This window comes from Saccostrea echinata, unplaced genomic scaffold (genome assembly GCF_033153115.1).
Source record: "Saccostrea echinata isolate AGI-Se365-2 ecotype Australia unplaced genomic scaffold, CSIRO_AGI_Sech_v1 ptg000009l, whole genome shotgun sequence".
Lineage (NCBI taxonomy): Eukaryota > Metazoa > Mollusca > Bivalvia > Ostreida > Ostreidae > Saccostrea > Saccostrea echinata.
This window is the reverse complement of record NW_026889758.1, coordinates 6041238-6069112: the sequence shown is the minus strand read 5'-3', so window position 1 is coordinate 6069112 and position 27875 is coordinate 6041238. Positions and strand designations below refer to the sequence as shown.

The window sequence follows — 27875 nt, the reverse complement described above, 5'->3', positions numbered from 1 at the left end:
AGGAGTGTAAAATGAAAGTCATTAATAGCATTCAACAAATATTTATAAGAAGTAATTGGAATATTAGAGTTATAACATGACAATTCTTTGTGTGATATGTGAAAAAGTATAAATGCAAAAATTTCATATATTGAATTAAGACAATGAAAAAATTATCATCATTTTCTTGAATTTCTTGTGGTTTTAGTATCATATGCACATGTATGTTGGGTTATAAATATGATGATCTAGGCATCTTAAAAAGAATTTAGATAATTTTTCACAATTGCAATACATATACATGTACTTGTAAGCATAAATCTGGGGAAATAATGATATGTAGAGGATATTGATTAAGTTGATGTTGGGATTTCAGTTAGAGGAGGAAAAGAAATTTTCCTCCAGGAATGATAAGGAGGAACTGAAGTCAACCAACCAGAGACTGGATTTATTATCCTCAGAAAATGAGAAAGTCCTCAATAGTCTAAATGTTGAAAAACAGGCTACAGCGCAGCTCAAAGTTTGTCTTTATGTGTTATAACTAAGTGTGTGGCTGTCAAATTGTTTGACTTTAGCTTTTATAATGCACTGTACACAGGATTTCTGATGTGGTGGTGACGGATGTTTGTGATGAACACTTAATGGGCACTTCTAATTACTTAATTGTAATGAATGCTTTGATATAAACATGCACAATATTGATTATGCTCCTTGCTTTGTTGGGCATATGAATGGAAAATAATTCATTACAGTTCAATTTTTAGGCTTGATATCAGTATTGTGTTAATATTTAATCATGTGCATTTAAGGAGTACTGTAGGTCTGTAGCTTTTAAACTTTTGCATACTGAATATTTAAGGCATCCTCAATTTTATTTCCAAATTTTAATTTTGGCTGCTAATAAATATGTACATTGTAATTTACTTTACCACATTAGGGCTTTGAAATGTTTTGCAATTTTGTTGTGAACTTTTAATGAGTTACTTTTTCTCTTAGTTGCATTATTATTAGGAAAAATATCTCAAATATACATCCTCTCCTATGAGGCCTCACATTATCATGTAGTATTATGATTAAATTTTTTGAATCATTGACCTTTAGAAGAAGTGAAGATGCATCATTGCTGGTGCTCCTATTTTACAAAAGATGGATAAAAAAGGAACTCATAAAGTGCCTCAAAGAAAAAAAAACTTGCATTGACTGTTAAGGACCATTGGTCTTTACAAAGTGCAGGCAAACATATTAAGCTAATAAGATAATTTTAGATTGCATTCCTGTTTGAATATGAAATGTCTGCAATAAATGACCAACCACAGAAATAATCTTAAATTTACAATATTCTGACACCAGTCTTGTTTGTGAGTTTGTATGTAAGCTTGCATTGTCAATAGTCAATATATAGTTTTAGTTTGAATTTCTTTTCTTATATCCCCTCAAACTTGACACACATCCCTTTCTCCCATTAGACTAGTGCATGTTACATTGTGATATTGATTATAACTGGCTAATATCATTGAACTTCTTGCTTTTATGCCCTTTTCACACGGAGAGTTTAATTCGAATTAGTTTACTGCGCATTAAATTACTTCGCATTAGCTTCGTGTGAACGCTAAGCGAAGCTAATTCAAATTAAATTTTGACACATGCGTAAGGGCAGAATTAAGTCACAGGCCACATGTTGATGGTCAAATATAGGTACTTGTGCTATTTTTGAGTGGAAAACAAAGGAAAATTATGTTAACACTAAAATGTGTACAGACACTGACATTATGTCAAATGTATATTTGCTGGGCACAATATGACGTGATTTGTAAATGACGTCATAATAGCCTCACTGAATAGCCTTGCTGTAGAAATAAAATTATAATTTGCATTAGTTTACTTCGCATTAGCTGTCGTGTGAACGCAATTTAATTTGCATTAGTTTAATTCGCATCATTTTACTTCGCATTAATTTACTGCGAATTAAACTCTCCGTGTGAACAGGGCATAAGAATACATATAATTGATAAATACACTATAATAAAAGTAAAGTAATTCTGTTGAATGTTAGTACTGTATGTATCTAACCTGTGGACAGAAAATTTGAAACAGCTGTGTAGGAGTAACATATGGTTACAGCAGATTATTTTCTTTAAATAACAGGCTGACTTACAGAAATATCAGAGGGAGTGTGAGGAATTAAAAGAACAGCTTCATGTTGTTACATTGGAGTTGGAAACAGCCAAAGCACAGCTATCAGCTCGAGATGAAACTATTGAGAGTATGAAACAAGACAAAGGGGCATTTTACCAAGGTTTACTGCTTTAAGCACCTTTAATTTCTTCCTATAAATTGGATACAATTTTCTGGCTGAAATTGAAGTGTAACTGAATACTTTAACTGTTGTAGAGTATGATAGTATGTGTCGGAGACTGGCAGAAAAGGATGAGAAAATTCAGAACCTTCAGCTTAAATGTGATAAGACTGTAGAAAGTCTGAGGGAAGAGCTCTCACAGCAAAAACTAAACCTCGAACAGGAACGGACCTCGACAGAGAGTGACCTAGATAAAGCCAAGTAAGACTTCAATCACCTAATAAGCAGAAAGACCTTCAGTGTACCTTCAGCTTATACTGCCAATGCAAATATGGTCATTCTAAATAGAGATAGCTAGTTATGAAGATGCTCTGAATAGAATAACTTAGATAAATTCAAAATAGATCTTCGAGTCACCTCATCAGTGACTTAGTTGAAGCTAGATAAGACATTGGCCACAAATAAGTAGAGTCACCTTTATAAAGTCAATCTCAGTCACTGCTAAACAGATATGACTTTTCTTCTAAAACTGTTTTTGATTCCTTTTTGCAGATAACACATTTACCTTGAGGAATGTAGTTTTAACTTAATGATTGTATATGAAAATACACAGAACATGTTAATAAGTGACTTTTTTTAGAGAGTCCATCAATAACTTAAATGAGGAAATCAAACAGAAAGATGCTCAGCTGGTGACTTTTGGAAGAGCCCTGCATGAGCTAGAGGAACTCACAAAGTAAGACAATTCATACCTGAAAAGGACTTATCAAATCTCCCTTCTTAAGATGTGAGAAACTGTAAGAAAAAAAGTTTAACAAACATTGATTCAACTGTATATCTTCTACAAATCTTCTATTTATAAGAAATATCACATGATAATGAATGTCTTCTTTACAGACAAAAGCATGAGCTAGAACACCAGGTTGAGAAGCTTACATTTGACTGTAGCTCTGTGAAACAATTATTACAGAATCATCAAAGAGAGATGGAATCTCAACAGAGCACCATTAACAGGATGCAGGTGAGAGAATTTAACTGACATTTCATCATGTTGATAAACAGCTGACCATCACTACAATGGTACAGGGAGAATAGCAAGGGCTTTCACAGTTTCTCATCTTGGAATCTTTATATTAAAAGTGATTTCATTTTGGAATCAGTAAAGTGGTGTGTAAATTGTGAGGCCTAGGACCCCGTCAAACACTGTTGACTTGTTTGATGTATCTTGGAGGGATGGTGCATCACCGCATAGTTAAAGGTCACCCTGGTCTCATTCTGGAATTTTATGTATGACTTAACAAAATCAATTGTGTCCTGATCATAGCTTGCACTCTGTGAGGCCTTGGACTATCAAAGCCTTTCAGTTAATGCATCTTGAGGGGAAAGAATATGTCAATATCCAATGTAGGTTAACCTGACCTCATTTTGAATTATGTTTGGGATGGGCTTATCATGCACACTACCAGTGCACTTTATTTCTTTTATTGACTTGGTGATTACTAGTAATATTTATAATTGTATAACAGGAAATCCAGGCCAAACTTCAGGTGGAGAAAACCAGGCTAACTGACCAGCTAAAGGAGGAGAATGTGTCCTCCACTCGACAGATACAGGAACTGGAAAAATCTATCTCAGACCTCAGGTCTCATCATGAGGGGGAGAAGGCATACCTCAAGGAGAATCTATTGCAGGTAAATAACGAGCAAGGGAAAAGGGTATAGTTCAGAGAGTCTCAGGAAAAGGTTGGGGGGAGGGGGGTGTTAATGAGAGAGAGTTTATCTCAGATAAACAATTGGTAAGGGAAATTGGCATAACTCAAATGAAACCTGTTGTAGGTAAATAGCAATTTGTTAGAGGAAACCTATCTCCAAGAGGAGTGATTCAAATAGAAATTTTCTCATGCAATGGTAAATTACTAAAATTTTGCATGATTTGTGCATTGTCACACAGTAAGTAAAATCATTGATACATGCTATTTGAACTTAGGAGATCTGCTATTCTGTTTTAAGATCTTGCAAAACTGTACAAAAAGAAGGTTTGATTTACATAAAAAAATAGGAAGGGGAGAAGGCAAAGCTCAAATAGAATGTGTTACTTGTGAAAATGTGCAGGGGTAATTTGTTCCGTAAGAAAACTTTTTTAAAAAATTAAAATAGGTCAACAGTGGTTCCTTAAGGAGGAATTACTTTATCTATCTTCATGTCTGTCTAGCTCTCCTGCTTGTAAATATTACGGTCAGATTTTTTTTTTTTTTTACCAGGCCCAGTCTAAAATGCAGGCAATGGAAAACAGTCTGGCTTCAGCTGTTGAGTCACGAGACAAACTCCAGATGACCAATCGTATGCTAGAACACTCCCTGGAGGAGACCAAAGCCAAACTTCAGGAGGAGACAACGTGTTATAGGGTCGCTGACAAGAAGTCGGAGAGTCTACAGACTCAGCTTAATGACAGCCGCAGGGAGAGGGTAGGGAATCTATAGAGAGGGAAAATTCCTCCGCACTGTACTTATTTATGTAGAAAATGAAAATTAGAATCCAACGATATGATATTTAGGAATACTGAATTGCTAATACTTATTTACAAAGTTCAACAAAAGTAAAAAATGTTCATTAGGACCTGTATGATTACATTAACTATGCAATCATAATTAGCCCTGCTGATTTATGTGTTACAGTTTTTGACTGAGGACAAATTGAACCAGTGTCAGACCAGTCTGGTCAAACTGGAGAAGGAGCTGAGGACAGAGAAGGACAGAGGACTAGAACTGGAGGAGAGGATTCAGGAGTTAGAGGCAGTGTCTGCCACACAGCAGTCCTCACTGAAGGCTAAACAGGAACAGGTGGAGGTATTGCAGGTGTGTGCTTCAATGAATTGATAAATCTACAGTGATATCTTGTTAATCTGGATTTAAGAACTTATACAGTTAAACTTTGGTATCTAGATCACTGATATCTCTAATACCATATGTCAAGGTGATTTGGAAGACCCAACCCCTTATTCTTAAAGTACTTTACCCTGGATATCTTAAATCCTCAGATATCTCAAAGTTTTTTCTCGGTCCCATTGAGTTTGAGATAAGGTTTGACTGTATATCAGTTGACTCACCATTTGAGGAATGTTTTATTTTATTCCTGTTGCTTAAAGGCATAAATTATATGTATCTAAGCACTTAATTTATTTAGATAATTTTGTATGGGACAGTAGTATATGGGTTAATAAAACTGCACTGCAGATTTACTTTACTTCTGTAAGGAGATTTAAAATTTTGTTTGTTTCATCCAGACTGAGATTGGCAAATTGAGACAGATTATTGATGGACAGAAACAACAGCTGGGTGGAAAGCTGAAGAAGTCGACTCAGGAGTTCAAACAACAGCTGTAAGTTAAGGCTCCTAGATTAGCAGGACAACATACTGACAAAATGATACATCTATTTAAACTTTAAATAACCATGTGAAATGAATCATGTGATAATATGCAATGACACAGTCTAATGTAAATTATTGATCATGTAACTAATACATGTATTTACATTCTCTTACCACTTGGATTCTCTAAAGTTACTTTTTAAAATCTATTTCTTAAAAATTGCTTTTTGATATCACATTTGTCGTGCATCAAAACATGAAATTTTGTTTCAACAAGTTATCATTTATACAAGTATAAGGAAATTAGAGTTATATAAAGTACTAAGAGCTTTTGTGCTTATCTTGCAGAGACCTGATGGAAATGGAGAAAGAGCAATTATCGAAGCAGAACCAGCAATTAACCTTTGACCTGGAAAAGGCAAGGGAGACAATTCAGAGCAAAAACAAAGAGAACCTAAAGGTAATAATGATAGAGTTTAGCCTCATAATATTATACAATTATTTACATCTAAGTAGAAAATACATTAATACAGTTTGACATGGACTAAAACATTATGTATTTTGATGAGGCAAAGATATTTGTTTGATTAGAGTTAAATATACTAGGCTTCATATAACTGCATGTTTTAAATAGATGCTGTATCAATGATATTTTCTTTTTTGAGAAGAAGAATGTACTCGAATATTCTGAATTCCTAATTGGTAATAAAAATTCATTAAAGCTCCAAGAGGACATCTTGAATTTGGAAGACCAGATCAGGGAGAGGTCCTCAAAATTGAGAAAAGTGGAGGACAACTTGAAAGTGGAGGAGGAAATTCAGTCTAAGCTGGCCTCCAGGTAAGACAATCAAATTGTGGCTTCCAGGTAAGACAATTAAATTCTGACATCCAAGTAAGACAGTTAAATTCTGACATCCAGGTAAGAATGTAAAGTTTTGGGCTCGAGGTAAGAAAATCAAAATTCTGGCCACCAGGTAAGACCAAAAAAAATGAAAGAGCAGTGGCAAACAACTCTTTAAAGTAAAGCCATCATCAGAGTGATCTGTTAAAGCACATATATTTATATATACATGTATTACCTGTAGATACCAGGAGCAGGAAGATGAGGTGAAGCGGCTGAAGAACTTCCTAACAAAGAAGGCAGAGGAAGCCACAGACGCAGACAAATCCATGTGGCAAGACATGTCCAAAGTCATCCAAGACATGAGTCTAAAGATGCAGCAGCACTTTGAAGGAGCTAAGGAAAGAGAAAACCAACGAGAACAGGACCTCAAACTCATCAAAAAGTATAAAAAGCAGGTACGCGACCTGGAAACTGACCTTAGCACAGAGAGAGCGGTGCACACCATTACAAAGTCCTCACTACAGGCTCTAGAGGAGGACTGCCGGAGATTGAGGAAACAGTTCATGTCCTCTAGGAGGAGAGACCAGTCCTCAGCTGAAAAGTCAGTAAAATTTGTACTAAATATCCATCTTTGCATGATTAAAATAAGGGGGATAATCACCTCTAAGAAAAGATGACTATACTTTTGTGTATAAGTGTTTAAAACTCTAACTCTTTTACTTTGTAAAAATAAATTCTTGAAAATGATAAATAATGCTGATGCTGATTTTTTTTTTTCAGACCTTCAAAATCACGTATGGAAGCAATCAATGAGATAATTGCTCGTTCTCAGACCCAAGCTCAGAACATGCTGGCAGCAGGTGGATATTTTGAAGAAACACTACGCAGCATCACAACTCCTCGAGGAGGGAATTACAACTATCATAACAATGATGGTTCCCCAGATACATCTATAGCCAGTGACTTTTCCTTTAACAGTGTTTCCCCAGCTGTCATGGCAGCCTATCCTTCACAAGCCAAATCCCCTCGCAAGTAGACTCCTACTCCAACACTGTGCTCCATTTTCAATCCGTTTTCAAATCAGAACATTTAAGCAGAATCATGTATTTTCAATTTTCAAGATGAATTTCTTTGTAGGTAATCAGGGAAATACATATTTATGTGTTTCTTTTATAGCATTTTACAATAAAATCAAAAAAGTATGCATTTTTTGCACAATTTTTATATTTTGAAATTTTTTTTTCCCAAGAAGTAAATGCAGTTTTTGACAAATCAAGGAAAACTTTTCTGCTAGAAAGAGTAAATAAGTTGTTGACTTTAAGTTGAATGTGCAATACTTTACACAGCATTCCTTTGTTACAACACGTTCATAATATACCACAACATTGTGTAGATGTTTATTTGAATCTGACTGCCGTCCATTCCTTTTTGTGTTAAATTTCTGTGATTTAATATTATTCATGGTTATTAGGGTAGAGTAGATTTTAAAGGTTATACATTTTATTTTATTTTTTAAATATGGAAATTATCTTTCAGTATTTACATTCCTAACAAAGTCTATATTTAGTAACTTATATAAACAGTGTATTTTGAAGATTATTTATCTCTTGGGCTATAACCAATTAGCAACTCTACTATAAATCCGTCCTAAATTAAAATAAATTTATAACTGACACCCCTGGAGCATTTTGGCAAAGCATAACAACTGCAATATTAGACAACAGAGTTATGACAAAGTAAAATACAGTCATTGAGTTTCCTTGTGTTCAGGTTGCAATATTCTGCCCCCTTAGTGTCTTATTTTTCATCTGTCACATGATATTACAGAATGTGTTCTTTATTGAAATAAAAGAGGATTGCAAATAGAGGCCAAAATCAAAACTATCATACACCATTACTTGCCATTAACCACTCAATAATACTTTTATTTAAGGTCTTCCAGCCATTAATTGTAGGGAACATTATAGTGTTGATCATTATTATTTTGAGTATTTACTATAAAGTGTCTTAGTTCTTTATTTGTTTGATAAGGCAAGTAAGATAATTATTTTGCTCTCTATCTATTTATGTTGAATCCTGCTTAAGGATTGCATTTGGCTTTGGTTGTTAGGATTTCATTTTTTATTTATATAAGTATATACACACTGTTAATCTATATTTACACAATAAATGTTAACTGCAATATGAACAAGTGTTTTGTTTTTATTTTCTGGGCACAAGTTTGCCTACCTTCATTAGCTACATGTACCTGCATGTAATATATACACCAGTGAAGAACTAACATTAGAGTCACTGATCAGATATGGCTAAATTTTTATAGTTTAAAACTTATCACAATTTCTTCCAATAATACTGTGAAAATTACAGACACATAATATATACAGTGTATATGTTATTCATCAATACTGGAAAGAAGACAACTAAATCATACTTGTATTTCTTTATTAGATAATAAAGAGAAAAAATAACCCTTCATAACATTTTGCTATCAACATTGTATCAATATGTTTTGTAGATTTTGGGATTTGTCAGAAGTGTGTTTAAGGAATGAATTTCATAGCTACCCATTTTATATGGTATAAACTGGTTTGGGGCAGTTTATGCTTTAAAAACCACAAAGCAGTTTATAAAAAAGCATAAACTGTTCTAACCCAGTTTATACCGTATAAATTGGGTAGCTATTTAATTCATTCCTTATAATTTAATTTTCATTCATTTGGTATAAGAAAAAAAGATGATTGCCCTTAAAAAATGACTTCACTTTGTACAAAACTTGAATGTAATGTCAGGCGGATCTATAGGTTTTTGATGCAAGTCATTATGACGTAGGCAATCCAATCTATACATGTAGGATATAAAGCAAATGTTTTATCCAATCAAATACCGCGTTGCATCCAAAATTAAATTATTCCTTGATGAAACAAACATAGGTAATCAGAGATTACAGAGCTCACCTCAACGAATGTTGTCTTTAAGTAAGGCAAAGTCCCACACTAAACTAATAATCTAGGAGTGTGCATCCCTAGATGCAACATTTATGCAATTTTGGTCTGATAGGACTTGCAGTTACTTGGGAATAGACTTATCTGAAAACTTAAAACTAGTCACTTATCCAGAAAATGTAAGTCAGATCCAGCATCCAAAGCAAGTTTTGAGATTGTTCGTCCCTTGATGCATCATTCATGCAAGTTTGGTTCAGATAGGCCTTATAGTTACTTGGAAATGAGATCTGCTCCAAAAACTTTAACCTGGTTACTCATCCGGAAAATGTACGTCAGATCCAGTGTGAATCCTTAGATGTATCATCCATGCAAGTTTGGTCAATATAGGGTTTATAGTTACTTGGAAATGACATCTGCTCCAAAAACTTTAACCTGGTCACTCATCCGGAAAATTTAGTCAGATCCAGCATCCGAAGTAAGTCCAGTAGTGTGCATCCTTAGATGTATCATCCATGCAAGTTTAGTCAATATAGGGTTTATAGATACTTGGAAATGACATCTGCTCCAAAAACTTTAGCCTGGTCACTCATCCGGTAAATATAGGTCAGATTCAGCATCCGAAGCAAGTCCAGTAGTGTGCATACTTAGATGTATCATCCATGCAAGTTTGGTCAATATAGGGCTTTTAGTTACTTGGAAATGAGATCTGCTCCAAAAACATTAACCTAGTCACTCATCCGGAAAATTTAGTCAGATCCAGCATCTGAAGCAAGTTTAGTAGTGTGCATCCTTAGATGTATCATCCATGCAAGTTTGGTCAATATAGGGCTTATAGTTACTTGGAAATGAGACCTGCTCCAAAAACTTTAACCTGCTCCAAAAACATTAACCTGGTCATTCTTTAGCTGAAATTGCAGCATCTGAAACCTTGACTGGTACAATGAAACACACTAGAAGCATCCTCTATGCATCTCTGACTAATATAGGCCCTAAAAGTACTTGAAAAGAAAACTGCTCCAAAAACCTTAAACTGGGACGCCGACGCCGAGGGTATTACATAAGCTCCCCCAACTTCGTTGAGGTGAGCTAAAAATGCGTATGTACATGTTTACATAGAACTGCATCATTTTTGAAATATTTTTTTTAGAAATCCTACCTACTGTATTTCATTTCAAACTTTTTGACCCAAGAGAGAAAAAAAAAATTCCTAATCATTCCAAATTTACCATGAAGAAAGCAAGTTAAAAAAGTGTGAACTTCTTAAACTTTACTCAAGATTCCTGGATTATCAATTATTCATTTAAAATAGGACCTACATGTAGGGGACTACAAATTATCACCATGTTTTTATTGATTAGTCTACCAGGGGTGTGATATAAATCCGTATCAGCCCTGCAGATCCATATCAACCCTGCAGGATCTGTATCAGCCCTGGAAACTGATACGGTTATTGCAATGTCAGGCATATATCACACATGTAAAAAACCAGTATTTCTTGCTAAGTATCTAATAAATCTATATACATATAAAATGAATCTCTGATATCCTGGGATGCCTTGTGCTTAGTGTGTTTAAAATCTGCCCACCAATCTAAAAGAAGTTGAAAATGTGAATAGTTTATTCTTCAATATTCATCGGTCATTATAACAGATAACAATAGGTAATATGAGCTACTTAGGCAACCTAAAATGTAGGTTTTAATGACCTACTTTTGACCGATTCCTAGATATATCATTAGTCAAGTTTTAATGATCCTAAAGCTTAATAGAGTCCATGAAATAGATGAAAAGGTTTGACAATATAAAGTTGTTAAAATAAAAAGTAAGTCACTATCACCAGGACCTACTTTTGGATTGTCATATCAGATACCCCAAAACACACTAACCAAATATTAATGCACCACCAAGATTTCTTTTTACCTCAGTCATTGTGTGCAAAATATCAAAGTTTTAAAGATTATCATTTATTAAGTCCATTTTGAAGTGGCTTTGACACCCTGCCCTTTGTCCTATGGTGATGTCTTAAATAAAAATCTGCAATATATCTTCATCCTTATGTAGAAGTTTGGGGAAAATCAGATATGTGGGCTACCATTCCAGATTTACCTCCTTATCAACAAATTCAGCCTAAATAGACCCGATTTTGGAGGTACAACCTACACAATATTATGTAAGAGCTATCATCTGTACCAATGTAAAGGAGTGCCACAAACAACAATCTCCACATAACATCCACATCTGACCGGGACTTCTATACACTAGATTAACTGTCTGCTTTAAAATGGGATTTAACGATTCATCCCCTATTGTGAAATTGTTCCATTGATCTCTCCAAGAGCTCAGCTGCATTGTCTGCTTTAGACTAGTTCTACCCAGATCATATTGTTAACAGAAGTAATGTTTAATGTAAAAGACAGGCAGGGTATTGATTGGTACAGATGGAGCAAATAATAGTTGTGCATCAATATTACCTAATATATTTTAACATTAATGTGCATTTACACCTGCACATGTAAATAAGTGTATTGCAGTGAAAATCTTAAAACTATATAGAATTCTACCTCTTAAATAAATCCAACTGCCAATTACACAAACACTATGCTATATTTATTATCACTTCATTCTATTATATTCTCACTTCATTCAGTTATATTTACATAAGATATGATCCCTCTCTCAGAATCCTTTAAAAGAAATTCTTCATAAAATTTATACATTCTGGTATTGCCCTGTTACCCCACAAGGTGACCGACACATAAATTACCGAGTCATCATGCAAAGCCTCGACTGTCGTAAGCCATTGGATCTAACTAATTAACAATAATTAACAATAATTTTCCTATTGTACTTGTCATATCATCAACTTATTTCACAATTCCTCAGTAAGACAGAATTTCAATCACAAAATGTTTTTCAATCAAGAATTTTATTCTCAATAGTTCATGTTTTCACTATAAGATGAAACAAGAAAATCAATGAAGTTGGTATGGCTGGATCATGTGGATTGCAAAGAAGTGGCATTTTTAAACAAAGTTGTTAATTGTTATTTTCAGTTCAATATTACAACCACATTAAACAAAGAAACACAACAGTAGCATGATAGTGTATATTATCTACCAAAATTTCAAAAGCAAAGGTCAAAATTAACATAATTATGAAGTTATATTTCCAAAATGTTGCATTTGCCTCTGTGTGAAATGAGTGCTAGATGTAATATACTAGGCTATTTTCAATAGAGATTTAAATGTCTATTTAACTAAAACATCAAAATTCTAATATAATGAACACTGATGTAGCAATTTATGAATACAACAAATTTTGAGGTCTCAGCAAAATACTTTTATAAACTCTATTGAAATAAATCATACATAATGAACACTGATAAACAAATTTTTGGCTATACAGATACTGTACGTGTACATAAATTGGCGTATTCAAAATTTAGCGCAATTGCTGGGTATGGAGTTGCTGGCGAAATCATGAATTAGCGCTGTACATGTCAGTGCTGTATATTTTATTTATAAATGATTTCTTAGCGGTATTCATGAATTAGTGCATCTTTGTCTGGGCCAAAGCCACTAAAATATGAAGCCCACTTTTTTAAGTACACATACAGTAGTTTTTACATCCCTGCTGACAAAGTATTTTTCTTTTACACAACATTTTTCTTGAATAATAATAATTCCATAAGTCAATGGTCAAGGCAAATGTAAACTTTGAACAAAATTCAATGAAAAAGCTCTAATATCTATTCAAAACATTTTCATCCTGATTAAAATAAGTGAGAAGTTTGAAGTTTATACTTTAAATAAGTCACCCACAACAGGGCTAAATACAACTCTAAACAAAACCGTGGACGCGACATGCCGATACACATAGAAATTGTCAATCTATAAAACAATATTTCAGATTTACTAAGCAAACCGCCCCAAAAACTTAGATTATAATTCATAATATGTGTGCAAATCTGAAGTTATTCACAAAGTACATTATGTAAAAAAAATCATTTATTACATTAGTTCACAAAGAACATTATGTAAAAAATAAATTATTACACCATACTAAGAAAGTGACAAGCATAAAAAGGTTAAAAAAAAAAACAAGAATAACGACTTTGACAATGAGTGCACTGGCTTAAGAGTTTCCATGTAAAATTATTACATCAAAATTAAATTTTCCTAACATAAAATATTTTAATGCTTTTTTTAAGAAATTACTAGCTGTGTCTGAAAATCATACTTTAAACATCCCCCCCCCAAATAATATTAGATATATACTGACTGTATTGACAAATTTTAGCCAAATCCAAATATTGTGAATATCTATTTTCACCTTAATAAAAAGCTGAAAATAACTACATGTATATGGCAAAAATTTCCTGCATATAGTATTTAACACAAGATAAAAAATTTGAGGATGTAAAAAAAATTACACTACATTTAATTCGGTTCAAATAACATCTATCACAGGGAAACAAAATTTGTTTTGGATACAAAGAAGGCATTTTATATTTAGTAATTAAATGCAAGTTTTACTCACCAAAAATAATCAGGGTAATAAATGCTGTTGCAACGCTCCAAATAAGTCACCTATTTCTATGTAAAAAATGAAACTGTTGAAAGTTTGAGCGACATAGTTCATACAACAATATCTCAGCTCCCACTTGGATATATGTGAAAAATGTCTAAAAATAATACAATGATGAACAACTAGACATTATAATGCTGATTACGTTCCATCTGAGACTATTTGTGATTTCTTCTGCTTCAGTTTTTCTAATCTAGCTAGTATATCATCAGTGCTGCTCTGTTCTGCACCATTATCCTTATTAACATCTAAATTTATCAGCACATTCTTTTTAGCTGGAGTTGTGCCCCCTTCCAGACTAAAACCATCCTTGAATGGAACAAAAGATTCATCCAAGTCATCAGAAGTATCTAGTCCCTCGGAAGAATTGTCTTTAGGTTTAGGACAAACTGGAGAGTCAGAAAAAGGTGACTTCTTGTGTTGACCAAAAAATCCCTCCTTGGGGGACTGAAGGAAGGGAGAAAACTGATGGTCTTTCCCCATCAAGTCATCAAGAACCTCCATGGACAGCTCCAATTGTTCCCATGTCCTACTAAGCTGTCTATCCACTATTAAGCGGTCCACACCTCTGGAAGGATGGTGGTGGACAGGGTTTCCATTCAAGTCTGACACATGTGGAGACATATTTTTGACTAGTTTCTGACCATTGTCAGATCCTGATGGATACTGCCCTGAGTTCACACTTCTATTTGACTGGTTTCCTTGCTCCATGATATCATCTGTAGAGTCATTCAGACTGAACACTGGCATTTCAACACTGTCCAAGTCCCCATGCACATCTGCTGTACAGAGGAAATCATCAAATATGTCTGAAAGAGCAAAAATAATCAGGCAAATTAATCATCTCAATCAACTTGCTCCAATTCACCTCCTAAAAAGGAGAAATTTCATTTGTCTATGGTAAGCTTTCTGATAAAGTAAGCAGATAACATATTGGATTTTTTTTCATTTCCATGAAAAAACCCTTGACATTTACAACAAATAAACATCCCGATGCAATCATCAAAGACAGTGATAAAAATTTAATATGATTCTGGGTATTATTGCATTATCTTTAGCCATCTTTGTTGAGCATCCATTCCATCAATAAAAGCTCATAGAATCTCTTATGTCACAGAGGGGTAGCAATTACATCAATATTTCCTACAGATAATGGGGTACACAAGTCCTGTATGACCCCAGAGGGGTAGCAATTACATCAATATTTCCTACAGATATTGGGGTACACAAGTCCTGTATGACCCCATAGGGGTAACAATTGCATCAATGTTTCCTACAGATATTGGGGTACACAACTCCTGCATAACTCGTGACTTGCACCATTAGACACTTGCTGTGGACACTACCTATTGTTGACATTATCCATAACAATAATCAACACTGCTTTCTAAAATTTTTCCTAATCTTTAGTACATTTTTCATCAATATACATAACAATTTCAAAGAGTTATATGCTCAAGTAAACAAAATATTGGTTTTTATGCTATGTGTGGTATCGGCTTACGGCGCATGGAGGATAACATCAAAATTTCTGAAGCAACTTCATGTTTCCTCTTTGCATAAATAAGATAGAAAAGTCCCACTTTAATTCCGGCAATTTCACTAAGACACACACTTGAGTTCCCCTTTCTTGCTCCAGAAACAGTCATGGGACAAATCTCACACACACATGGGGCCCTATGAAAACTTGTAAAACTAAGTTATGGAAGGTACTCTCACTTTCACTGCCTATTAGTAAGTCTTTTTTGACAGTCTGCAATGATTGCGTCTTTCATCATTGCAAATAGCTGATCTTCTGTATGTTTTGATCTATCAGGGGACTTGATCAAAAAGCTCCCGTTAAAAAAAAATGTTCATTCTACTGTATCCTTATGTATTAGGGAAATTTTTATATACAGCATTTTTTATATTCTATTATCATTTAAAGTCTCTTAAGGCATCATTACTTATAATCAACATATAACTGAACTGCTCTCAGGTGCACCGAAACGTCATCAAACGTCGCCATTTTTTCATGCGCTGAATTTATTCCTTTCCCATTTCAAAGTCTTGGAAAACTGCGAAAAATTAAGCAAATCCTCAAAATTTTCCATATGATGACACAGATAGGGAATTATAGATAATTAAATTTTTACCCCAACCTTATCTTCTTACTACATTTATTTTGAAATACATGTAATACTGTAGATTCCTTATTTTACGCGAGTACTTAATATCGCGAAATGGCCCTAAGACGACAAATCGCAAGAAGAATAATTCGCGAGTGGACTCTTGATCAAGAGTTTTTACATGGATTTCAGAACCATAAAAATTAAACCGAGTAATTTTATTTCGCGAGTGGTTCTTCTCGCGTAATTACGCGATAATTAATTCCTCGCGTATATTTAGGAATCTACAGTACTCAAATATTCTCTGATAAGACCCTGATTTTTTGGTCGTGTGCCTTAGGGCCATGCATACCCTTTGCAAATTCAAGTATAATATAAAATCCTAAATTTTATATATTAAATTTATTGAAAATATGAAGATGTTCTTAAATATGATAAATAAACATTTGCTGAAAGTTTCAGCTCATTGTGTGCATCATTTTTCCATAAAAATGCAATGTCCACCATTTTACCATATAACTGACAGTCTATTTATTATATGCATGAATAATTTAACCTTAAACTATAGAATAGTATTCCTATTATCTTACTGGGGGCAGTAGATGGGGAACTATGTCTGCAATACAATAATCTGTTGTGTTTATATAAATTACATTTAGTTGTTTAGAATTGATCTGAAATTACCTGGGTGAGATTGACTTTGTTTAGAGCCTTCCTTACCAAACTCTTCCCCTCCCATGGCTTCTCTGTAGATCTTCCTAATGTCTTCTGACAAGGGACTTTCCTGGATATTTATAGAATCTTCTGAAAAAACAGAAAATAGTTTGGTGATAACCTCCATGTTTTCACAGAAAAAGATACAATGAACTCCTTAAGAATAATGGTGGTCACACAGACATTGTAATGTTTTAACACCTTCTATAACTGACCAAAGTCTGATACACAAAAAAAAGATGGGGAAAAGGACCTGAAGGGCACAGTGAAAACTCTACTTCCAGGGTTGACAGATCATTGTACTGATCAATAAGCAGCAATATTTTATTGAATGATTAAAGGATTCAATTTCCAAACCAATTTAAGCAAACCTTGTAATTTTGCTTGCTTATTTACATCTACTGAAGTTCTGAGACCATAGTGAGTGGTGGCATTTCAATCAGAACAGTACCGACCTTGATTATGATAGTACTGACTTATATGTTCTTTTGAGAGTATAGCTTACTGCCAACACTCTGACCAGGGATGTTCTTTGGATGAAGAATGGGTAATATTGAAATTTGAAAAAAAAAATACATTTACTCCACTTGTATTAAAAGTATGAATGAAATTTGGCCAGAGGAAGAGACAACAATTATATGCTCCACCAGTGTGACCTTGACTGAAGTTCCGACAGACTCATCTAGCAGAGAGGGGACATAATTATCCACAGATTGTCTTTATCATTTTTCTTATACCACTATTACTCTAGCATACAATACATGCACTTTGGATGTAGACCTTGTCACTCTGTCTAATCAAAGCAATATCTCTCCAAGGAACTTATAATTGGTTTATATCATAATGAGAGAATTCTGATGACAAAACAAAACTGCTTTTGCTGTCAGAAAATCTAAGAAGCTTCATTTAAGATCAATAATCAAGCTAGTTCTTGGAGGAGTCAAGAGGAAGCCTAATGAGAAATGCTAATCTGCTTGATGCCATCTTCTGATGGATTGCAAGATCAGATTTTACACATTATTGTTAGAGCTTCTCATTAAATTCATTATTTCTTACAATGTCACAAACATAAGATATTGCTTTTTTCCTTTAATATTAATATCAACAACTTGTTTTAAGGGAAAATTCCTCCCAGATTTTTTTTTCTTTTTTAAATTAATGAAACTTGAAAGTTTCAGTAATTTAACAATTAAGTTTATCCTTAAAGGTTCAACAGGGCTCGACATTAACGCTTGTCCACTTGTCCGGTACCAATGAAAAAAAAATTACGGACAAGTGGATATTGCAGGGCACTTGTCCAATTGGACAAGTGCATTTTAATGTAAAGAAGTCTCCAAATAATTAAAGAATGACTTGAAAGTTTACCGGTACTTTAAATACGGAAACAGTACATAAAAACCGAACTTCGATCCCGATATGGTTTGCTATGTAATTGAGTTCACACTCGACCGGGATCAAAGTTCACTTATTGCATACTCAAAGGCATGGAACTTACAAATTTATGTTGACGGTTTCACTTGTGAACATTGATGTTGTTGTCAAGACAGAAAGTCTAGATAAAATTTTGTTTTATGTGTTTGTTGTATTTATAAATAACATCAGGCACATGTAATGGACTTTATTTAGTTTTCCAATTGAGAGTATTCGATCTTAATTGAAAAAAATTCGGACAAGTGAAGTTGAAGTTCGGACAAGTAAATGTCTTGGTCATTTGTCCGAATGGACAAGTAGCGTAAAAAGTTCATGTCGAGCCCTGTTCAATGTATGCAAATCCTTCCTTCTTCTCTTGTTTTTTTTTTCATTATTTATTTAATTAATTATTATCATTTTTTTCTTAATTTAAGGAAGCTCTAAACACTGATGAAATTTTTTTTTTTTAAACATCAAGTAAATTGTATTGTATAAAGGTGTACAAAAATTCTTGTATAATTGTTTTTTTTTTCATTACAGTCAGGGTTAAAATTTAAGTGGAAATACTCGCTAAATGTGACCATAAAATACATTTTAACGAGTGTATCACATAAAATACTAGCAAAAATTATGGATAAGTTCCAGTTTTGACCTGTCCAAATTAAGTGTTTGAATGACTACTTGTCATGATTTTTAGGGCCGATCTGGGGCTGAATAAACCTGTATTTTCCCAAAATATATTATTTGGAAGTTTTCCCAAAGAAAATCTGACTAAATTTGTGATCACAATCAGTTTCTTTATTTCATGTTTCTCAGTAAACTCAAGCAGGTCTTGTTGGTCAGCCATTTTGGATTTCTTCATTTGATAATTCATACTACTATTGTTCTTGACGTAAGTTATAAGGTAATACCTGAAATATTCTCGAGTTGTTTGTCAAATTAATACAAATATTTGAAATTGCTTCTCATATGATAGGAATTTTCTTGAAATCCCAATTTATCCTAATTGGCACTGAAATTTTCAATTCTATGGGCCCCAGCCCCCACCCCCAAGAAAACAATGACTGCAGATATTTTTACACTGGATTTGAGCTTGAATTTACCACTATTGAATAATTTCTGAAAATTGCTAGTGAATTAATTTTCAATTTTGCTAGTAAATGCTTTTGTCACTATGTAAGTTTGCTCATGGTAATAAAAGTTAATTTTGAACCCTGACAGTGATTATCACAGGTGAATAATCAAGGGGACTAACTTCTCTCAAAGCAGAGTACAAATTTCCCTACAAGATCAACAGTGCCCTGCCCACCACTACATAATCTACAGAGCCTTGCCCTAACACCATAACCCAGGGACTGTGAACTTTAAATTCCGAAAGAGGCTTTTTTGCTCATCTTAACCCTGCACTTGGTTTATCTGTTAAATACACAGGGGCAGATGAGATTTTCAAAGAATTAATCCATTTACACATAATCACTAGCTGCACTAACACCAGAACCCCTCATGCAATGCATTTTATAAATTTGGATGATGCACCCTTCCACATCATAACCATGCACTTAGTTTCTTTGCGAAATATTCAGAGTCAGAGAACAAAGATTTTCAAAGAATAAATACATATTTACACTTTATGATCAATAGAACCCTTTCTTAATACAGAACCCCTGACCAAGGGGCCATGAATTTCACAATTTTGGAAGAGGTACCCTTGCTCATCAAAACCATGTACTTAGTTTGTCTGAAGAAGCTTTTTATTTTAAAAAAAAAATTACGCATTTTCATTTTATGATCAATAAAGCACTGTCTGAATGCCAGAACCCCTGGCCCTTGGGTCATAATTTCACAATTTTGGAAAAGGCACCTTCTCATCATAACAATGCAAACTGAATTTTCTTAAATAAAAAATTAAATTTTCTTAAATGAATTTTCTTTAATAAAGTGCAGAGTTTAACAAATTGAACACATCCGTGAAACGTAAAATGTTTTTGTAAACAAGGCATGAATTCTGTTATTGTTAATACGTTTCACCGGGTGTGTTCAATTTGTTAGACTCTGCACACATCACTGAGCATGGACTGACAATACTGGTGAGTTGGTTTTGCTTTCTCACAATTTTACTCTCTATTTTCTGGATTATAGTTTAATATTTTTCATTAATGCACAACAAAATTTCTACTTTTCTTAAGTATTAAGGATAAACTTTACTTTGTGAAAGTGCATAGATGTGTCAATCAAACATGTCCCAAAATTTGTAGTTTCAATAATTTCCAGATAAAATAAGTTTTTTATTTTATTTCCATTTGAAATGCTATAGCAACATATAAGCCATGATATTATACCGAAAACTTGAGAAAATATTAACTTCAAATCTGTGTCCAAGCACCTTTAATGAACTTATACACATTTTAAAGATGACTTCTGAAAGAGTTTTCTAATGCATTCCTATGGAAAATTTTTCACTCAGTCTTAATATTGGCAGTGGGAGTCAAGATGTGACTTGTACATGTACATGTACTTGCATACATGTACATGTACTTGTACACAATTTGCATAGAACTTGCATTAGTTTTGACTTCTTGCGAAGTGGTTACATAAAAGAGGATTTCTGAATGCCCAAGTCTATTTTTACTGTGCTTAATTAAATTCTTTTAACAGTCTATGCAAACATTTTTTTGGTCACATAGAACATTCGGTCCTGTGTACTTGAATGTGTTCTTCGGTCCCGTGTACTCCGGGAACACACAGGACCGAACCAAATTTGTCAGACCGAAAAACTTTATGTAAGAAAGTGAAACATGTAAATATGCAGAACCAAGGAAATCATAAATATAATACTCGGATACTTGAGATGGTCCGTACAGTTTTATCACACTTATTTAAGCACTTGGATTTGTGCAATATTTTTTCTTAAAAAAAGAAAGGTTTTTATGACTCCTTAATTTTTATGACTCCTTGTCAAAATTGTAAAACTCAAAACCGGTCACTGGGACATCAGACTTTCCTGTCCGGTGTAAAAGATGATGCATCGGACCTGAGCCACAGTACATCGGTCCGGTCTGACAGTCCGATGTTTTTCAACCGTTTTAAGAAGGGATCATGGCCCTTCATTTGAATGTTGAATCCCTTTCAAGTTTGGTTGAAATTGGCCAATTGGTTCTAGAAAGAAGATGGAAATGTAACAAGAGGCCCATGGGCCACATCGCTCACCTGAGCACATTGGCTAGGAAAACAAGAAGTCTGCGAGCCAATGCTCACTAATAATACCCCCACTCTGATGTGAATACACAAGTTCAGTTATGGACAAACACAGTGATAATCAGGAAATTGACATTGGATTACTAAAAAATGAATCCCAACATATGGCATGCCTAAACAAACATTGTGTTAAGATTTCAAGCACCTGCAATGAGTAGTTGCTGAGAAAACTGCGACCAAAATTTGTTATGTATGGAACAGACAGATGCAGGGATAAACAGGAAGTTGACACTGGATTTGTACCAAAATGAATCCCATTATATGGCATGCCTAAACAAGATTGTGCTAAAATTTCAAGCATCTGCGATGAGTAGTTGCCGAGAAAACTACGACCAAAATTTGTTATGTATGGTATGGACAGATGCACGGATAAACAGGAAGTTGACATCAGATTCGTACAAAAATGAATTCCACCATATGGCATGCCTAAACAAAGAGTGTGTTAAAATTTCAAGACTCTGCAATGAGTAGTTGCTGAGAAAACTGCAACCAAAGTTTGTTATGTATGGTACGGACAGACACACAGATAAACAGGAAGTTGACATCTAATTCATACAAAGATGAATCCCACCATATGGCATGCCTTAACAAAGATTGTGCTAAAATTTCAAGCATCTGTGATGAGTAGTTGCTGAGAAAACTACGACCAAAATTTGTTATGTATGGTACGGACAGACGCACAGATAAACAGGAAGTTGACATCGAATTCGTACAAAAATGAATCCCATCATATGGCATGCCTCAACAAAGATTGTGCTAAAATTTCAAGCATCTGCGATGAGTAGTTGCTGAGAAAACTACGACCAAAATTTGTTATGTATGGTACGGACAGACGCACAGATAAACAGAAAGTTGACATCGAATTCGTACAAAAATAAATCCCACCATATGGCATGCCTAAACAAAGATTGTGCTAAAATTTCAAGCTTCTGCAATGAGTAGTTGCTGAGAAAACTGCAACCAAAATTTGTTACAGACAGACAGACACACAAACGGACAGACAGACAGACAGACAGACACACAAGGGTAAAACAGTATACCCCCCTCTCCTTCGGAGCGGGGGTATAAAAAGCAAAAATCAGTTCAGTATTGAAAAGTTAACGGGGGAGAGGGGGGATGGGGGATTTTAAACTACCTGACAATGCTTTCATATCAATATAACAAATGACTTTGTTGTTCTTGAGCAGAAGATTTTTTCCCATATATTCATTTGTAAAAATTTGATCCCCCATTGTGGTCCCACCCTACCCCCGGGGGCGCTCATTTGAACAAATTTCATTTTATACTACCCAATGATGCTTCCATATCAATTTTACTAATCATGGCTTTTCTGTTCTTGAGAGAAAGATTTTTTCCTCTGTAAACTTTGATCACCCATTGTGGCCCCACCCTACCTCTGGGGGTCATGATTTGAACAAACTTGAATCTACACTACCTGAGGATGCTTCCATATCAATTTTACTAATCATGGCTTTTCTGTTCTTGAGAAGAAGATTTTTAAAGTTTTTTTCTATATACTCTTATGAAAAACTTTGACCCCCCCCATTGTGGCCCCACCCTACCCCCTGGGGTCATGATTTGAACAAACTTGAATCTACACTACCTGAGGATGCTTCCATATAAATATGACCAATCATGTCTTTGCTGTTCTTAAGAAGAAGATTTTTAGAGATATTTTCCTATATATTTCTATGTAAAACTTTGATCCCCCATTGTGGCCCCACCCTACCCCCAGGGGTCATGATTTGAACAAACCTGAATCTACACTACCTGAGGATGTTTCCACATAAGTTTCATCTTTCCTGGCCCAGTGGTTCTTGAGAAGATTTTTAAATGATGCCGTTATTTTTTCACTAATTCCTAATTATCTCCCTTTGAAAGAGGGCGTGGCCCTTCATTTGAACAAACTTGAATCCCTTTCACCCAAAGATACTTTGTGGCAAGTTTGGTTGAATTTGGCCCAGTGGTTCTTGAGAAGAAGATGAAAATGTGAAAAGTTTACAACAACAACAACAACGACAACGACGACAGACAACGGACAAATTTTGATCAGAAAAGCTCACTTGAGCCTTTGGCTCAGGTGAGCTAAAAAGCTAACAACAACCAATGGAAAGATGAATGATGCCTGAAAATCATGTATCAAACAGAAAATAAAAACTCATCCGAGCCTCTGATTTTGATAAGGTTTAACATTCTGGCCCATAAAAAATTCCATGACAATAATTTAACACCTTTGAAAATTGTGCCAAAGGTCAAAACTATAGGTGTGTTATGATGGATCAAGTATACTACACTTAATCTTATGATGGCACAGTCCCATTAAAACATCATAGACAAAGTAAAGGGCCTCCAGTATACATGTATATACCGATAACAGAAAAATACACAGGGTACTTACTGATAATGGGGATTCCTGCTGAGGGGGTAATATGTACAGATATTCCTTCTTGTCTCAGGTCTATATCGACCTCTTCATCAAAAGATGGTACTGCTGAGTTCTGGTGTTCTGGTAATGAATCGATGGAGGCTAGCAGGCCTGGGCCCGGAACATTTTCTTTGTCTGATGCCTCTAGTCCTTGGGATGACCTTGAACTCTCAAGATCAGATAATGCATCTACTTGTTTTTCTAAAATCCCTTGACTTTTTTCAGTAGGTTCAAACTCCAAGTGATCTAAGAATTCAGCTACTGGTGAATGGGGTCGCTGTAGATAAGGGGCTGACTTGTCTGTCCTTGTGAAGTCACCACTACAGTTGATTTCACTCAGACCTCTCTCTAATTCCTCCATTGATTTCTCAATGTGAACCTTCTGTTTATTTTCTCCAATATCACTTTTCAATTCACCTTCATTGAAATGATTCCTATCTGAAAACACAAATTTATTGCAATAAAGATTAAATGTACTGCTACAAGTGATTTATGCAGGGTTGGATATGCTGAAGAATTTTCCACAGTTCAGAAAATTGGTGAAAGAGTATGTATTTTTACAAATTAATGTCAAATATCTCGTCTTAAACATGAATGGCAAACCATTTGACAAAGGAAATATATATTGTAGACAATAATATCAGTTGACATCTCACCTTTTTGTTTTGGTCTACTGATCTGACATTGATTAAACTATATCCCAAGTATCCTTATAAATCCATACATCCAGCTAATATTTATATGCTGTATTTGCCACTGATTTCTAGACTTTTCCCATCACAACAACATAACAATTACACCTGTCAGATAGAGCTTCCTACTGTCATTTATTTCACCCTAAATGCTAATCAAGGCTAGCTGTGGTTTCTATTTATAGCTCACTTCAAAACACACACTGAGCTGTATACAGATGCACTGTTTACAAATGCTGTTGCTTAATCAAGATCCAATATAATGCATGTCAAAAGAATTTTGATGTCTTCCAGATGGTTCAGTTTTTTCTCTTAACTCTTGGAAGTAATGCATTTTAAAAAATTAACATAACAACATTAACCCTATTCAAAATTTATTTTAATGGCGATTTCTGTCAACTAGAGATTAAAAAAAATAGGTTAAGCAAATGACTAAAACAATAGACTTGTATCATCATGACTCATAAAAAAAAAATATTTTAATGGACATAATTTTCTAGTTTAGTTAAAGTAAACCAAAAAAAAAATAAATACATGTACTGATAACATATCTCCCTCCCTGTGTTTTTACAAAACAAACAAGTAACTGTGATGGAACACAGTGACAGAACAGCTGTATATAGTGCTTTAAAGTCAACTTTTATATAGGACAAGTAACAAATCTTTATTGTTTATTTTCTGCATAAATTTATAACGGTATGTTTTATTAATTCACATGAATAATTTAAAGGCACAATTAATCATATTTATGTTATCAATGTATTGGACTTGTTATTTAAAATTTTTCTATGAAACTTATCAATCTGTTAAGGAAAAAAGATGAAAAGTAAAATAAACTTAATGGATTAAAAAAAAATTTAAAACTGAGTTCATGAATGTTGTGTTTCAGATTAATAAGTAACCTACAAGCACAGTACAAATTCATGGTCCCTTGGCCTTGAAACACAACAGGATTGTAATAAGCAATAAGTGTTCACCGAAAAGTATATACGTTGTCACCATGATCAAATTAAGGGATATAGGGAAACTATCTGTAACACTGAGAGAAAATCAATAGTCATGAACTCAATATCGTATGTGGTACACTGATAAACTCTATGGCATGTGAGAATAATAACGCTATTATAAGATTTTCAAATTCAGTCTATATAATTTGCCCCAATGAGATGAGAACAATCTGGAAAATAGTCAGTTCCCAACACCCCTCCCCAATTGTGATTTCTGCATGAACACCCAACCATTCCATAAGTCACTGGCATACTTTTTTATTTCATCTCTTAAATGTGTCTAAATTCACTCTGTTGAAAAATTTCAAACATCTCTGAATCTAAACATAAAATTAATTGAGAGAATATTAAAACATATTTTTCATATACACAAGTCTAAAACAAATTGAACGCTGTTCAAATTTAATTTGCAGTAACTTACGTTTAATTCAAATTAAACTCTCCATGTGAACAGGGCAATAGAATCCATATTTCAGTAACATTTCTGTACCATGTACACTTATATGATATACAACATGTACAAACGGAGGGTTAAGAAAGGTGTCAATATTTTGGAATTCTGTATAGTGTTGATTACTTTTAAATGGAGAGATAAGCATTTTCATTAATAATTTAGTAATTTAACTGAATGGTGTTGTTAAGTTTTAAAATATTTCATATATTGTGAAATTATTTCCAGGAAAAGGGGGGGGGGGGGCTCCTGCACTCTCTCCCCTCATCACTTTACAAATTAAATAACTACCTTTAAAAGGGTTCATATTTCAGTATCTCACCTGTGTGGTTGAGTTATAAATGGAGAGTAGAGTACAGGTATTTATATTTCAGTAGCTCACCTGTGTGGTGTGGCTGAGTTAAAAACGGACAGTAGAGTACAGAAGGTATTTTTCAGTAACCTACCTGTGTGGTGTGGTTGGGTTATGAATAAAAAGTTGCACATAATTCAGTAACTTACCTGTATCCTGTGATTGGTCAACAAAGGGAGAGTTAAGTACACCTGAGGAAAGGACTTCCTCAACCAGGCAATCTGATGGAGACTTCTGGATACTGAATGGGGAACCTTTTGGAGTTTCCCCAAATATTTCATCCACTAAGACATCTGTTTCTGACTTATTCATGTCCCTGTGCATACTGCCACCTTGTTCCACTTTAACATCAAGTATATAGTTATTTGTTGGGGTTTTATCACAGAATGGCTCATTATTATTAAAATTATTCAGAGAATTATTTTCCCTGGGTATTGATTTTGTACTTGTATTTCTTGATGTTGAAACATTTAATTTTAAAGTTGACTGTTCTTTCTGCACTAAAGTTGACAAGTCAGCAGACAGCTTATCACTGTCATTCAGTGACAGATCCTGTTTCAAATCCAATGCTTTTAAGCCTAAAAATAAAAAAAAAACCAACAAATTCAATTATATGTTACAGCAAAATGTGTGAAGTGTGTGGACCAGAATTAGATAAGAGAGAGTCGGAGAGAACACATTTTACTTGTGCTATATCTTTAACTTAATTAACAAGCAGATAAATTTCAACAATCAAATCAGAGGTAGAGAGATTGTACAGATTTTAATATCCCTGAGAGATTTTTTTTGTCCTAGATATGACTTGTCCATGATTCAAGCTTAGAGCTTTCCTTATTTACATTTTTCTTTATACGAATCAAGATGGGGTTTTAAGTGAACAGATAATACACCTGTATAATGCTCAAGAAGTACTATAAGTTTTAGAAAAAATTAACAAAATTTTCACGTACCATAATGAAATCAATGTGAATTATTTCTTCATTTATTTTAATACAAAAAGATATGCTCCTTGTTACACCATGTAGGTGCACCATCATGTACATGCCATGTTAGATTTAAGGCCAGCATAGAATCCATAACATTAAAGATACCTAAATTTTTCACAGTCCATACAAAACCATGGACCCAAATGCAATTTCAAGTAATACTTGTACAATATGCTTGTAACATAATATTACCTATATGAGCATTAACTGGCTGATCCCTCCTGGCTTTGGTAGGAGTGGACTGTAACTGACCCCTGACATCCACCACTCTGGGTTTTGTTCTGTCCAAATGTCGTGTAGTGCTACTTTTTTGGGTCATGGCAAGTTTTCTAGGAACCTTCGTAGAGCTGGAGTAGTAGTGAAACAAAATTCAGATTAGTTTAACGAGATAGCTTGGAATCATTGAACATGTACTTATCTCAGTTAATTGATATTTTGACACTGCACAAAATAGTCAAACG

At 34.2% G+C, this 27875-nt stretch overlaps 2 protein-coding genes across 2 annotated transcripts in view; one reads left to right on the top strand and one right to left on the bottom strand.

The window, feature by feature from the left end:
• The window catches only part of LOC133181501 (uncharacterized), a 35638-nt gene extending 26967 nt beyond the window's left edge, over positions 1 to 8671 (top strand). The window contains exons 22-34 of the mRNA XM_061315990.1: positions 356 to 499; positions 2125 to 2275; positions 2371 to 2536; positions 2916 to 3011; positions 3173 to 3296; positions 3802 to 3966; positions 4536 to 4739; positions 4950 to 5129; positions 5558 to 5652; positions 5991 to 6102; positions 6365 to 6480; positions 6728 to 7087; positions 7267 to 8671. Coding sequence (XP_061171974.1) covers positions 356 to 499; positions 2125 to 2275; positions 2371 to 2536; positions 2916 to 3011; positions 3173 to 3296; positions 3802 to 3966; positions 4536 to 4739; positions 4950 to 5129; positions 5558 to 5652; positions 5991 to 6102; positions 6365 to 6480; positions 6728 to 7087; positions 7267 to 7522 — 2169 coding nt within the window. The 3' untranslated portion in view covers positions 7523 to 8671. The remainder of the gene's footprint in view (positions 1 to 355; positions 500 to 2124; positions 2276 to 2370; positions 2537 to 2915; positions 3012 to 3172; positions 3297 to 3801; positions 3967 to 4535; positions 4740 to 4949; positions 5130 to 5557; positions 5653 to 5990; positions 6103 to 6364; positions 6481 to 6727; positions 7088 to 7266) is intronic.
• A 4816-nt stretch (positions 8672 to 13487) lies between these two features.
• LOC133181676 (uncharacterized) overlaps positions 13488 to 27875 on the bottom strand; it is a 33778-nt gene continuing 19390 nt past the window's right edge. The window contains exons 13-17 of the mRNA XM_061316233.1: positions 27607 to 27761; positions 26578 to 27006; positions 23900 to 24364; positions 16807 to 16926; positions 13488 to 14823 (exon numbers count right to left, since the gene is read on the bottom strand). Coding sequence (XP_061172217.1) covers positions 14156 to 14823; positions 16807 to 16926; positions 23900 to 24364; positions 26578 to 27006; positions 27607 to 27761 — 1837 coding nt within the window. The 3' untranslated portion in view covers positions 13488 to 14155. The remainder of the gene's footprint in view (positions 14824 to 16806; positions 16927 to 23899; positions 24365 to 26577; positions 27007 to 27606; positions 27762 to 27875) is intronic.